We start from the raw sequence: 14,444 nt of genomic DNA, 5'->3' as shown, positions 1-14,444 counted from the left end.
CTTGTCTGAATTTACTCGTTATTTCAACAACAGCTTTTCTCAACACTTTTAATTGTTTTAGAGCCTGTACAGAGAACACATGAAGTTAACCAAACCAGCTAACCAATTCAAACTTGAAGTGTGTTTTTAGACGTTGGACTGGTTATATTCACAAGTGGCACCTTTTCACAACTAAAGGGTTTATTCTACACAAGGGTACGAAGCTAAACTACATGCCTTGAGGCCCATAATTACCATATGACAGAGCTTACAGTAAGCCTGAGAGCTCACGCTAGCACACACAGTAAATCAAACTCAGTTTTCTATCAGTTTGACATGTGGTATAGCATGTGGTAAACATGTCAAACTTAGAGAAGATGTGGTGTATTGTTCTACAAGATCATCTACAGATCATCGTGCTAGAAATTTAAATTTTGACAGGCGAGTCTAAATCCTAAATCAGACAGAGTGGAAATTAGTGTATTAGCTCAAGCTCACTCTCGTGTGGCTGTAGCTCTCCTTGTCATCTCTTTCTTCTGACTCAAATAGGGATGACCATCAGATTAATAGCTGAAAACAAGCTTAAGAAAGAAAATAAATAAATCGACCCATGTGTACATAAATATAGCTGGCAGGTCATTTATGTTTCAGCTAACAATTGGCCTGACTTCTTTTGCAGTTATAAGAAACACAACTGCACACAATCAAATATTTGTGTAAATTGTCGGTCATCAGGTCAAAGTGATCCTAGAGGCTGGAATAAAAAGCAACTGGATTTGAATTCTTTCTTGAAGATGTTTCACCTCTCATCTGAAACTATCTGGTGGGGAGTTTCAGGTTTAAAAGCTGGTAAAAACATTAACACTTGGAAGGTCATTGAGTTCAGTTGTGTGCCTCTGACTCACCTGTTTTTACCTGCCCGACCAAACCAATTTTGGTCACAAGATCTGAGGTGTTGAAGGTTGTGAAACAGCCTGGTGAGGAAGGTCAAAGCTGCATTATAGGTGTTCAGCAGGTGATACCTGAAACCACCTCCTCTGTTTACAGTTTAGTATAGATGGCTTTCCGAACTCCTCTCTCAAGCCATCTGTCTTCTCTGTCCAAAATGCAAGAAAGATCTAAGTAAAATAATCCACAGAGTAAGCCAATCACTCCTTTTTTTTAAAACTAGCATAAACTAGTTCAAATGAATCTGGTAGATTACTGGTGAATTTCAAAACACAGTGAGAGGCCACTTCTTACTCTCATTTACCCCAACAGTTTATTTGGAAGAGAAGAGTTTCAACACATGAAACATGAATTCATTTCATATTTATCTTATAAATAACCACTTAAAATTACCAACTAAATTTATTTCTAGGTCAAAGGAAGTTGTGCGGCATGTCCTTTATGTTTATTAGTGCTGGCATATAGAATAAAATCTGCAAGATATCCATTTATGTCGAACATAGAGAATCTGCACAGCCTTTAAAATGTCTCCCACAGGCTGAATCCAGTGTTTCACTCCACTCTCTTTCTTCTACTGTTTCTGTATTTGTCCTGTTTTTCACCCTCAGTGACTGATAGCAAAGCAACTAAGATATTCTATTCATGCAGTTGTTTTTCTCACTCCCTGACCATGTGTATGGGTAGAAGGGCTGAGTGAAAGGGACTTTGGATGGATCCTGCAACGGGAGGCTAATTGGACGTCTTTCTTGTAGGACCATTGTAGTGAAAAGACACAGGAGACACACAGAGAGGGAAGCCCTGAGTCAAGATGAAAGCAGATCACAATCAGGCTGGGCTTGCTCAGAATGAAGAGGAGTCGCTGTCAACTTCCACAGCTCCTGCAGATTAAAAAAAAATCCTATTTCAGTGTAAACTGTGCACTTGTTGAGGTGTCATTAGAAAATGTATACATGTATCTCATTCTGGTATTGTGTCAATGTGTTCTGAGAACACCAAGTAAAACATCTTTTTGTAGCTAACAGCAAAGCTCTGCTGTTCGCAACATCTTACTCAGTGATTCATGGTTATAAATGACTTCTTGCAGCTGCAGCCTTTGTCCCTCCCTCTGCAGACTGCCATGTTTTCTGTACGACTGACGGAAATTTCATGCATCAAATGACAACTTAGCTGATCTTCCCTTCACTCAGACTCACTTAAGACATTTTCCACAATACAAAGAATGGATAATGTATAGACTGTTACTGTGTAACTTTTTGTGTATCCTTTAGAAAAATCTTCATTGAAAAAACATTGTTTTTAAAACATAGTTTTATGTGCTGAACAAGTCAGTATCTGAATGGGAAATGTACTCAAGTATATTACAGTATAAAGATCAGATCAAATCTGATCGTACAGAACTATACAACTTTATTACTCTTGTGTAGTCTTATAAATACAATATACCACAGACATATTACACCTGTCACCAGAGAATTTCCACCAAGTGCTCCAAGAGTATCCCACAAAGAACAACTGCTGTATAGCTTCCTGCACCCTGAAACATGCTTATGTTACTTTGTTTTAATTTACATCTAATAAAATACAATCCCCATTACAGTCTATTGATGTGTGTATGTCTTACCAGATGCTCAATGCGCTCATACACGAGAAACTGTGCAAAGTTAGAAAGGACCTGTTCCACTCTGAATCTGCACCGTCCATCCACCAGGTCCTGGAGCTGGGACAGACAGTGGCTGAAATGATTGTAGGCCTCGCAGGAAACATCCATGTGCCGCAGGGTGAAGTTCATCCTGTTACATAATATTAATAATTTGACACAGTTGGTTAACATATGTTTGTTTTAAATCATGCACGTCACAAGCAGTAAATCAATAACACAGGTATGACAATCTGGCCGGCTTCACACCAGCCGGGTGCTGTGTCATGATTTTCCTTTTAGCTTCAATGTTAATTGTATCAAATTAATTCTATATCAGATAAACTAGGTTTAAAATAAGAATTAGTTCCTCATAGCACATTTATGTGTCATGGCTAACCCACAGCAGTTATAAAAATGTTTGATTTTCCAACTGAAAACAGTACATACCACTCATTTTCTGATTTAACCTGTCCATTAAGTTTCGGTGCCACCCATGTACCTCAGATTAAAGTCCAAATTAAATACCTCTAACAGTTAAGACTGCTGTAAAATAGAATGTATATAAAAAATGACAAACAAAGCATCTAGATCAGATAGAAAAAGGTACAGACGAAATTTAAAGTGAAAACTGAATTGTACCTTTTTTTCAACTACACTGCAAGAGTTTCCAAACTAAAGAGACCAGTCGTTGTAGTTTTCAAAGTGAAAGGTTTTCCTATTCTTGCTAAATGTAAGATTTTAGGTGCTCAATAGATCAAGGTCTCTTTTGTCGATTTTTTAAAATCTTGTCCATGGGCACACAATGTGGAAGATGCAAAAATCCATGAATTCTTATTCCTCAGAAAGATTGTGGGACCTTGTTCCAGCTAAATCCAGCTGATCTTAAATGAACACAAGGATGTCACGTTTCCAGAGCTCCTGCTTCTTCCCTCTTTTTTTTCAGGATAGTTCTGACTTGCATTTGAGAAGCCAGCATTTAACAATTGTTGGTAATTAGCATCTCCTCACCCATTCAGTGATTTCCACTTGAAATGGTGTGATTTTTTATTCACTGCTGTTGAAGGGCCCAAAAACCAGTACCATTCAAATATTAATGTGTGTGCTAATATTTCATTTAAAATTGTCTTGTGTCTTGAGGCATTTTCACAAGTTGACATAAATGAATCAGACATCCCACAAGCAATGATGCAAAAGTGAGTGACTCACCTAATACAACTTCAGTACTGCTTGTTAAAAGCCTCCCAGACTATGCTTGAAAATATGGAGTCTGTATTCCAGGATCCCTTCAGGTTAAAGGGGCCATGTCAGAAAAACTATGACTCATTCATTGGGTCTTACCTTTTCTCTATAGAAATGAAGATTGTGCAGGTGTGAGAAATATTGCTGCAGAGTCGGTACAGTGTTCGGAAAAGGCCATCTGTCAGATCATCATCATAGCAAACTAGTGACACACAGACACAGAAGAAAGAAAAGAAGAAATGAAAACACTTATTTTGCTGATCAGCCTAGAATTCTGGACTGAATACAGAACACAGTTTCACCAACCAACACCATAAAAACTTTTCCTTCTCACAAAAGTACAAATTCAGCCTGGAATCCATAAAGACTAAGATCTGAACTTCGGAAAGCCGGTGCCGTTTTCTTGACTTTCCTCATGGGAATTTTCCCCACCGGGGACTACGCCTACTTGGTCTGTGGGGTTGTTGCTGTGGGGATCGCCCTGGTCGTGGTGGCTGGGGGATGTGTGCAGTGTGATGTTGTGTGAGTTTATGTATGTATTGATTTTATTATGTGAAGCACTTTGCACTGCTTTTTGTATAAAAAGTGCTCTATAAATTAAATTTGATTTGATTTGCAGAGGCTTTAATGGTTTTTTGGTGGGACTGTGTGGAATACAGCTGCTAAAGAGCTGGATATGTGACAAAGTGAGTCATCTTTTAATACCATCTTTAGTTTAACCATACTTGTTTGTTTTCAACCATTTTACCATCAGTAATCATCATTTTACAGATACAGACTATCCCGGGTTTGTTTGTGTTTTGTATCATGTTTGTTTATTTTTCGTAGTCCAACATCTTTGGTTAAAATAAACTCTTACAAGTATTGTAACATTCAGTTATAGTTTATTGATTTATTTTTGGTCAGAATAAGTTAAATTAACATTTAATAGACTCACCATGTGGTCAGAGACAAAGGGAGGAAGTGCTGCAATATTTCCTGCTTTTATACTAACATAGAGTAACATGATTGGGGGAGGTCATTGGACAAATCCAAATGAGTAAAAGTAAGACACATTAATTCTAGGTATTATTTAGATTATTTGTTATTTCATTCATGTATGGTTAACATAAGGATTAAGGGTAAAACAGGTTAAAGTGTTTTTACTCTAATCAGTGGGATTTATGACTTTTGAAACTGTGAAATTAGAAGCCAGTGGAGTCACCTCCACCATCGGTACACCCAGAGAGGTAGGGCCAAGTGAAGAGGCTATATAAGCAGTGAACTTTTGTCTGTCGGGGGGGACAGAGTGGAAACATAGTGCTGTTGAGGTGTAGCAATTTACACTTGATTTAAATCATATTTTATTTAGTTCAACTAAGTTAACTGTTCAGCTATACTTTTTTTGTTGTATATAATTTTCTTTGCTACTCGCGAAGCTGGAAGCACATGTTGCAAATAAACACCTTGCAGTGATTTTCTCGAGATTTTGGGGATTTTCGTGGCTCTACTCCGAGCCCCTGCTCCTACGCCTCGAGAGGAGCCAGATGAGGTGCATCTGGTTTGGAGGTGTTCTGGGCCCGTCCCTCTGGGAGGACACCCCGGGGAAGACCCAGGACACGTCGGAGAGCCTATGACTCTCGGCTGACCTGGGAACGCATCGGGGTCCCCCCAGAAGAGCCAGCGACAGGGGCCGGTGACAGGGACGTCTGGGCTTCTCTGCTCAAGCTGCTGGCCCCGTGACTCGACCCCCGGAAAAGCGGCAGATAATGGATGGATGGATGGGTACTTAATATATGAGTAAGATGTTAGTGAGATATAAGAATGGTCCAAAATGTTAAAAAAAAAAAGCAACAAAGGCAGATAGTTAGTGATTTGTGATATTCTTCCCAAATTAATAAAAAAAAGATAAATAAATAAGAAACAGGCACAAACAAAATTTAACCCATCTGAGGAGAAAATCCAGAATGTGTGCATCTGCACATCTATAACTTATTTTTGGGGTTCTTTTGAAAACCAACCCCTTTCTTTTTTTTGTTTGTCGTCATCCGATAAACCCACCTGCAGCAGTGACTAACATGGTCTAACACTTTAAAACCACTTTTTAGAAATGAGTGATTATATGCAAGTTGTTTACATTTGAAACTGCAAACACCAACCACAGGAGAGGATGGTCTTTTTGAGACATGAGATGCGTTGATTCATTAATGTTTTTTAAACTGAAATTCTGGGCTGCTTCAGTTTCAGTGGGTGCTGTCAAGATGGATCTGGTTAATACCCAGAACTACACTTATTTAGTAATTTGACCAGTGACTGAACATACATTTTCAGGTGTCAGTGAGAGTTAACAGAGAAAAAGTGGCTGAAGAAAGGTTATAACAGAGCAGTTCAATATGCCGACCCGCTTTACAAAACATCTGCCGCTTTGCCATCTCCACAGGAAATTAATTAGAATTTTTATATGATGACAGAATATAAAACATTAGAGTTTCTAAGTTAGACATCTATCAAACATGCATTTCACAGAAAAGAAAGACAGAACACGGGTTTACTTCTACTCAACAGCCTAAAGTAGAAAGCATGGGGAACTGGGGAAGAACAGTACTTTTATATTCCTCAACCGGAAAACTTACCATCAGCAGCAACAATGAAGCTGGTGTTGTCATAAAGGTCCGCTACTTCTTCCTCTGTCCAACTAAACTCTGTTTCAGCATCTACAAAGAACAGAGAGTTTGTTGGGTCTTATTTCAGCACCAAACAAAACTCAACACCTCACAATGCGTTCTCCAAAATGACCATAAAGGTGAACGAAACACTTTAGGCAAAAACTGAATCTTCTTGCAGGGGGCTTTTACTGCAGGGATGCAGAAGCAGAAATCGCTTGAGTTCAAGGCAGAATCATCAAATAAACCAACAACTGAATGTGTGTATATATCTACATACAGCAGCGTTTTTTACCTGTGCAAAGGCTGTGCTGGAGCCAGTCCAGCTGTCTTACTCTCACCTCCCCACCTGATGGTCAATAAAGACAATATTCCACCAAATGTACAGTTGAAAGCTTTTAATAATAAATGAATATACATCATTTAAGTATGGCGTAAATTAATAAATGCAATGTATTTGCTTCCTGAATTATGAATTATTAATAGGTAGACAGTTGAATATGAAATAAAACAAATGACAACTAAAAGCTAAAGTTCTAATGTTGGCATTTAGCTCCACAGCTCTGTCTGCAATGCCTTTTTAGCAGGAGAATATAGAACATGAGCACATGCATTCGGACGTTGGCCAAGTTTACATTAATGCTCCTTGAAACTACATTCAGACATACCCACAATGGTTTTCTTACTACAGGCAAACGTGTCCAGGAGTAAGATGTTTTTTCTTCTTCTTATTGCCATTGAGGGAATTTAGAGGGAAAAAGATTTGATTCCAACTTTACCATTTTGACCTGATGCAACATATGTGTGCTTTCACTTTATAGGCCAGGCGTAACATAGATGCTAGATCATGTGAGCATTGCATGGTCTGACCTTGGGGTGAACTTGCTTGGAAATATTTTGCTCTTGTGAATAATCTTTGTCCCTGTATAACGAAAGGCTCCAAATAGTTTGAAAATGGCCTTATAACCCTTCCCAGATTGATGGACAACAATTGCTTCAATAAGATCATTGCTGACATTGTTCCCCCTTGGCGTTGTGTTGACACATAACTGAAAGCTTCAGACCAGCAAACTGACAAACCATCTGCTTTTACACAGATGCAACTCATACGTACCAATGATCAAATAATCAAATGCACCTGGCTGCCACTTAGAGTCTACTGTTCTACGGTAGCAGTAACTTAGTTTTTCACTGCATTGTGCATCAGGTTGCTCCCTAAATATTTCCATTATTTGAAGGGCAACAATTCATTGTTATAATGATCTCACTTGCAAGAATGGTGAAATGCTTGTAAAGAATTAGATGCTGGCTACTTAAGGAATAACCTCTGTTAATGCAAGAGACACCTGCTTCCCTTTATCAGGTTTTCAGCATTACAGTATAATTGTTTCAACATCACTATTGTTCATTTTTATTCACCAAACTATTAATAGATAAATAAATAAATATAATATAATAAATATCACCATGCGGGAGAGACAACACGATACAATACATCCTCCCTTAGAGACAGAGCAACAGGTACGACGGAGAAATTGCAGGAAGAAAAAGGGGAAATAGAACAGTCTGAAAATGTCATCTTACCTGAAGGCTCAATTATGTGTTTATTTAACGATACATTTCTTTTGCACAAGTTTAGAAGGTCTTCTCCCACATCTGTAAGACAAAATTGGAAATAACAGAAGCAAACAATGATTTTGTATTGTTGCATCAAAAATCCTGCAGTTGTTGTTGCTGGAACTGTAACTTGATCGTAGTTAAATTCACTGAATTCCAACAGAAATGGGCAAGTGTTTTTTCTATTCTAGATTTTGCACCATACGCCTCCTCCCCTCTTTCTCAGTATCACACTCTTCTCTGCATAGTTACAATACTACATCCGCTTCATATAATGGCATCATACCTGTGCAGTAGACTGTTTTGGCTGTGGTTGCCATGACGATGCTGGTTAGGCCTGTTCCTGCTCCCAGATCAAGGACTGTAGCCCCTCTGAACATTTCAGGCTCAGAGAGAATGAAGTCTGCCAGTAGAAGTGCCCCCCGCCACACCTGGTGTAAAAAAAATGACCAGTTTTAAGGTCTAATTCATTTTCCCCAGCCGCTACATTTATTTCAGTTCATTTGAACAGAGCTTAATTATAACAGAAGTCCCGTCAAGCCACTTTAAAGAAGAAGCAAACAAGCCCAACTAGATACAGTCTAATTCAACCTAATCCAAATATAATTATTTGGCATGTATGTAAAGAATTCCTGGCACAATGTAGTATGTTTTCCGTTATTGCTTTTTCTTTAAATATAGTCCACGAAACTTGTTGAACAGTCTGAATTTTCACTTTTTATCACTCTCCTCAGTCAGAGGTAGACTGAATCATTTATGTCTTTCTTAGTCTCTGTTTATTTTATTTTATTTTTCAACTGGAACAGGAAATTCTGAACTGCACTCACATTCTTCAATGGACTGAAATATCCTGCATACCATACTCTCCAATTTCATAGCAGTCCTGTCCCATAGCCATGCTTGGATCAAAACCATTTACCATTTACAAGAGAAGATGTGCTCTCAGGCTGCAAAATTTGTGAATTTATAATCACAGGATAAAGTTACAGGCAGCTGGAAGAGTTGATTTCATTTTACTGACCTGTTTACCAACATCCTCCAAAGGTGTGGCCATTGTGTGCTCTGCAAACAGATTACATTTCTGTATTACATGCGCAGACTGAGCCCAACGTCAACCTTTATTCACAGCATTGTGTTCTACAGTTGGCTTGATATAAATGTCTCATCACATCTGATTACTGTTACCAAATGTTCCAAGTTTTACATTTTAAAAACAGGTTGGAATTACACATCTTAACGAATGCTCAGGATAATACATGATTAGAGCTTCTTTCAAACATCCAAATCAAAAGCAGAAAAAGTGTGACTCCAAACAACATGGAAACATTTAAATGTAACTAATGGTTACAATAAAGTATCAACCATCATGACTGCGATTCATGTACCTAGGTCGATAGTTACTCTTATGTTGGGCCAAACACAGAGTTACTTCTGTAATATAAATAGTACCTTTGGATAAGCAAACTTATATCTGCTAACTGCAGTGAGAAAAAACACTGCATGGAGGCTATGCAGACTCTTCAGAGGGATTAATGGAGTCATTTTAGTTGTCACATGTTCATAACTGTCCCAGTCTCTGTTAACACACATTCAGTACTATTCAAGACAAAAGTCTGTTCTTTTTAGACCACCTCTTTCTAACTTGAGATAATGTCAGAAGATTGGACACTGGCATCTTGAAATGGAGAGACGATTTTGCATTTATTCACTTCCACATGTGAAATTCACTGTGATACTTATGTAGTTTATGACCAAATATATTTTAGATGTTGGATATCTACAAAAGCTGCTGTAACAACCAAATTATCGCAACCAAAACAGAGAAACATGAATCCAGACCTCATAAACAGTTAGTCTCATGATTATAAATGCCACTTCAATATAAAAACCATTACAACTCTTCCTCTGACTAACTCTCACCCATTTATTTCATAGGAACACACTGGTACTGTAGCTCTGCTAACAACATCACACAGAGGTTACCCATGCATCTTTATCTAATCTCTAGAATATATAGTGTCACACAAAAAAAAGAACATCACTCAGAAAGCATTCATAATATCATTATAAGAAACACTGTAAAGCTGAGGTTCTTACCAATCCTTATAATATCTTTGGAACAATCTTCATCATCCAAATTCGCCTCTTCTTGTTCCAGCACAGGACTGGATTGTTTGAGAATGACCGGACAGACCAAGTCTCGGCCACCTCCATCCACAGAGTCTTTCCGTGGTCTGAGGATTCAAATAGGTTAATAAGTTACACATCTACAGAAATATACAATCTCTTAACAAAAGCTGTAATTCAAACATTTACTAAATGTAATTTCAACACAAATGCACAAGTTTCAACATGATAAACATGCTCCTCCAAATATAACTACATTCACTCCTGATCATTTTCATCCATAATTAAATCAATAATAGGCCTCACAGGCATACATGTATACCCTGTCAGGTTATAAGAATCAGTATCCAGCTCAACCCTCTCGAGAAAATATGGTTATGTTTGGCTCCCAGAGACCAACAAGATCTATGTGGACCCATCTGTGATGGACTGATGACGTGTCCAGGGTGTACTCTGCCTCTCGACCAATGACAGCCCCCCAGTGACCCTGAGTTGGATTAAGCAGGTATAAAAAATGGATGGATGGATGTGGACACATGCGCTTACATTACTGAACAACACTGTTTATTAGTTTTAAGTTGAACCTACCAGGCAGCGGCATGGCTGCCATTTTTGGTACATAAAGAAATACAGCACGAATGATTAACTGAAAAGCACTTTTAGAGATTAAGACCAGGTTTTATCGAACCTTTTATATATATCACCTTTATGTATTCAAAATTCAGAGTATCCAAACATGGCTGTATAAACATATACTGTTAAAAAGAAAATATCAGCAAAAAAGTGCTCTCATAAGAAAATGCTTGATGTTCAAGATTTCTCTCCAGCCTTGAAAATGACAAAACAATCCGAACTATGGAAACCAAGGGAGAATGGCTCCATGTTTAGCCATGTTATGAGGAGCATGTAAGACAAACCTGCCGATAAGATTATGAGCCTGATTTTATTCTATTTTGTATTGTTTCCTTGGTGCAGGAGTGAGGTAGAAATGTTTGTGAACATTAGTTAAGGTTATGTTTGGCCTCCATACCGATGTGTGATGTCAAGATCTCCATCCTCATCCAATAAGGGCTTCACATTTTTTCCGCCTGATTCCTTCATCTCTTCCCCATGAGAGGCTTCTATGTCTTCACCTGCATCCTTGTGCTTCTCTTCCTTTTCTAAATCTTTCACAGACTCACTGTTGTCATGCCTTTCTGCCAACATCTTAAATCTGGATATGAAGACTGGATAGGGGAAGTGGAAATGAATGCAAAAAGTTGTAGAATTAAACAGTTACATTTGTTTTGATAAATGCAAACATAACAATCTATATCTTACAAGCTTAAATCAAATGTCAAGTAAAGATATATAGATATATATATATATATATACATATGTACAATATGTATGTATATACAGTGCTTTGTGTCCAAACTTCAATGGTGTCCCATCTCAATAGTTTTATGTTGTATATCTGCTTATTTAGATCTGTTAATAATTACATTCATGTCTGACAAGATTAAAACACACACAAAAAAAGTACCCTTCTAAATGTGACAGGCCTCGGCTTGCTTGACCAGAGAAAGTTCTGAAGTTGGTTTTACGCAACTAACTGAAGCAAACCTAATTTATGGATCAGTTCTCTAGTGATCTAGATGACTGCGGGAATCCAAGTTCAAGAAAGGACAAGGTTTTGGGAAGAATCTATTCACAAGACATCTATTATGGCTTATATTTTAAGCACTGGCTCAGTATCAAGATGTGTTGCACTAATGTTCATGGTAGCAGTGTGTCTGAAATTATTTCGTATTTTTTTTTCCTACAAACCTGTCAGAAACACATGCAACAAAGCAACAATAAGTAAAATATGTTATACACACCAGGCTGTCCAACACTGTTGAGGCGTGTCATGAGGTGGCGTGCACTGGGCAGGTGCATATGAACATCTGACAGCACGGTATCATGTTGAAAAATGATCTGATCCATGGATGATCATTTATAGTTCTGGAGCAGTAGAATACGTCGCTCATCTGTGTCTCATAAGCTGGAGAGACATGTATATACATTAAGAAAGGCAAGCTTGATTGGCAGGCAGGCAGGCAGGCAGACAGTAAAAGTTTGCTTTCTAAGACTGGAGGGATGTGGAGTCTGCGGGAGACTCAAGTACACTGGGTAAGAGGACTGGAAAATGAACCACTTGTAACCTCTATTTACAAATGGCTGTTTATTGGCTAGTTTATTGTCTTTGTTCAACAGCTCTTCCTCAAGTTGTTCTTTTTTTTTTCTTTTAATTCGATGTTGTCTACTCAGATTGTCTACAGTCAATCAGAATGAGATAACAAGGCTGATGGGTACTGTGACATAGGCTCCTTGTGGTTTCCGGTTTCTGGTTACCTTTATACCGAATACAGTGGTTCAACCACCCAGAGGCCAACTGACTCTAATCCTGGATCCATTCTCAGCGGCATGAGCCTTCCCCACAGGTCATTCTACAGTCCTTAACCACATTTTTAAAAAGTAGGGATATGATAATAACGCCAGTGATAATAGTAATTATCATAATCATCATCATCATGTTAACAAACATCTAAATAAACTGAGTATGTTGTGTGGACCAGATACATGTTTGGACGAGGCAGATAATGAATGTTCACAGAATGGTGTGAATGTGGGAGTTTGATGCCAAGAGTGTAAGATGAAAATAGAAAAGTATTTGTGCCATCTTTGGAACCCAACATACACTGCTTTTAGACGTCCCCAAAAAGAACCAGACAGACACATTAGCTCTCTCTCGAAGAAGAAGAAGAAGAAGAATAGTCAGTCTGTTTACAAAATGTTTTGAGAGTCAGTCAGTTTGACTGTTTTGCTGCTACATTGTTAGACATGTGATTCATTTAGTACATTATACAGAACAACTACACGTGAAGGTGAAACGTATTTATGTGGCCTAGTAAATTTGTGTCGGAAAACATCAGTCGGGGGTTGGACGGATTTGTTGTTAATCCGCGGCTGCACGTGCACATGTTTCAAATAAGTTTAGGCGCACCCCCGCTGCCAAACCCCGGGTAAACCACAGTTCACGGTTCCTACCAGTATATCTGTGAATAGATGTGGATACACTGTGTTCCCCGTGGATTGGTGACTACAAGTCCAACGGACGTTTAGAGGGCTACAACAAAAACAGGTGGAACGTTAACTCACCACCATTAACGAGGCAGACATGACAGGCAGTACTCAGGGTTAATGCTGCATTCACTGCACCATTGAAATTTTATTTCTATTTTTTTTTTTTGACTGCCCTGTGTGTTTTAAATCTAATAAGAAGGGAAACACGGCAGCTGTCAGGTTTGCTTCTAACGACAAAAACCCGATAGCAGTTCTAAATTTCACTCTATTGACGAACGAAATCAGCTAACAATGTTCTACAAGTACGTTGTTGTTTCTATAGAAAACATGACCTGTCCAACATGCCTTTCTGGGAATGTACAATGCGGAAGTCAGGGTCGACTAACCTCATCCACGTTACCGATTGTGAAATCTGACTTCTCGTGGCGTAGTCTTTGAATCGTTCTTGTTGGAGATTCAGAATTCCTATTAACATGAATGGAGCATAATCTTTCAGTTCTTTTTCTGTCCTTTAGGAGCACTATATGCTGCAAACGTTTATTGCTGCCCTCTGCTGTTTGTATTTGTTGCTCCTTTCGACATTTTGAGACAATCCAGGGTAGTGCAGATATTCCGTCTAATTTAGTTTCACTGTTCAAGTTAAATAGAAGCTCTCCCAGGTTCTCCAGCCCATCACTTAATAATTTTTCTTCCAGGCAAAATGCTGCAGCTGATTAAATGCATGATATGAATGATCTGATGTTCTATATAATACGAAGTAAAGAAACCAAATAGCAGCGTTACTCTAGAATCGTAGAAACTCTCTCTGGATCCTGACAGCTGTAACCTGGATTTTTTTTCTTTTTTCTGCAGGCATCATGACTTTTATGATATCTCTTTTTGTGGTTATCTCCTCGTCACCCCAAACCGCTCTTCAACTGCAGAACAATGTTCACAGAATGGACAGTTCTGGCTCCGTCCTCTTTCAACCCTTTTACAGCTCTTAGTCACTTTTCCCCTGTCAAAAGAGCAGTTGAAAAGAAGAGTCCAAGTACTATTCTATGTTAATCTCTATTTCCTGCTTCTTTTCATGTTACTAAAAGTCTTAAAATTATTAGTTTAAATGTTGTTTTTGCATCTATGCCGTGTTCCTCTGTAATTCCGTT

At 38.4% G+C, this 14,444-nt stretch overlaps 1 protein-coding gene across 2 annotated transcripts; it reads right to left on the bottom strand.

Moving 5' to 3' along the window:
- Positions 1-1,237: 1,237 nt before the first annotated feature.
- Positions 1,238-13,766, bottom strand: mettl22 (methyltransferase 22, Kin17 lysine). 2 transcript variants are annotated; one of them, XM_072369467.1, is made up of 12 exons: positions 13,686-13,766; positions 12,054-12,217; positions 11,222-11,417; positions 10,162-10,298; positions 9,086-9,126; positions 8,351-8,495; positions 8,032-8,103; positions 6,743-6,796; positions 6,418-6,498; positions 3,905-4,007; positions 2,549-2,717; positions 1,238-1,805 (listed from the first exon to the last, which is right to left on the bottom strand). In XM_072369467.1, exons 2-12 carry the CDS (start codon positions 12,157-12,159, stop codon positions 1,731-1,733), a joined length of 1,179 nt encoding a protein of 392 aa, XP_072225568.1. In that variant the 5' UTR covers positions 12,160-12,217; positions 13,686-13,766; the 3' UTR covers positions 1,238-1,730. The 2 variants fall into 2 exon arrangements, with proteins under 2 accessions (XP_072225568.1, XP_072225567.1); XM_072369466.1 differs by lacking the exon at positions 13,686-13,766 and adding an exon at positions 13,375-13,411 and having other exon boundaries at positions 1,239-1,805.
- Between the last annotated feature and the right edge of the window lie 678 nt (positions 13,767-14,444).

Source organism: Leuresthes tenuis, unplaced genomic scaffold (assembly GCF_036924035.1).
Source record: "Leuresthes tenuis unplaced genomic scaffold, fLeuTen1.0.hap1 SCAF_17, whole genome shotgun sequence".
NCBI classification, from domain to species: Eukaryota; Metazoa; Chordata; class Actinopteri; order Atheriniformes; family Atherinopsidae; genus Leuresthes; species Leuresthes tenuis.
Note: the sequence above shows the minus strand (reverse complement) of the source record. Positions and strands in the feature narration are given on the sequence as shown.

What these genes read in the sequence shown, in the direction of transcription:
- mettl22 (XM_072369467.1), bottom strand. Translation starts at nt 12,159, where the DNA reads ATGGATCAGATCATTTTTCAACATGATACCGTGCTGTCAGATGTTCAT. An exon ending in CAAAACAGTCTACTGCACAG is followed by an intron (nt 8,104 to 8,350) that starts GTATGATGCCAT and finishes TTTGTCTTACAG; the next exon opens with ATGTGGGAGAAGACCTTCTA. An exon ending in CCAGCACAGCCTTTGCACAG is followed by an intron (nt 6,499 to 6,742) that starts GTAAAAAACGCT and finishes TGTTCTTTGTAG; the next exon opens with ATGCTGAAACAGAGTTTAGT.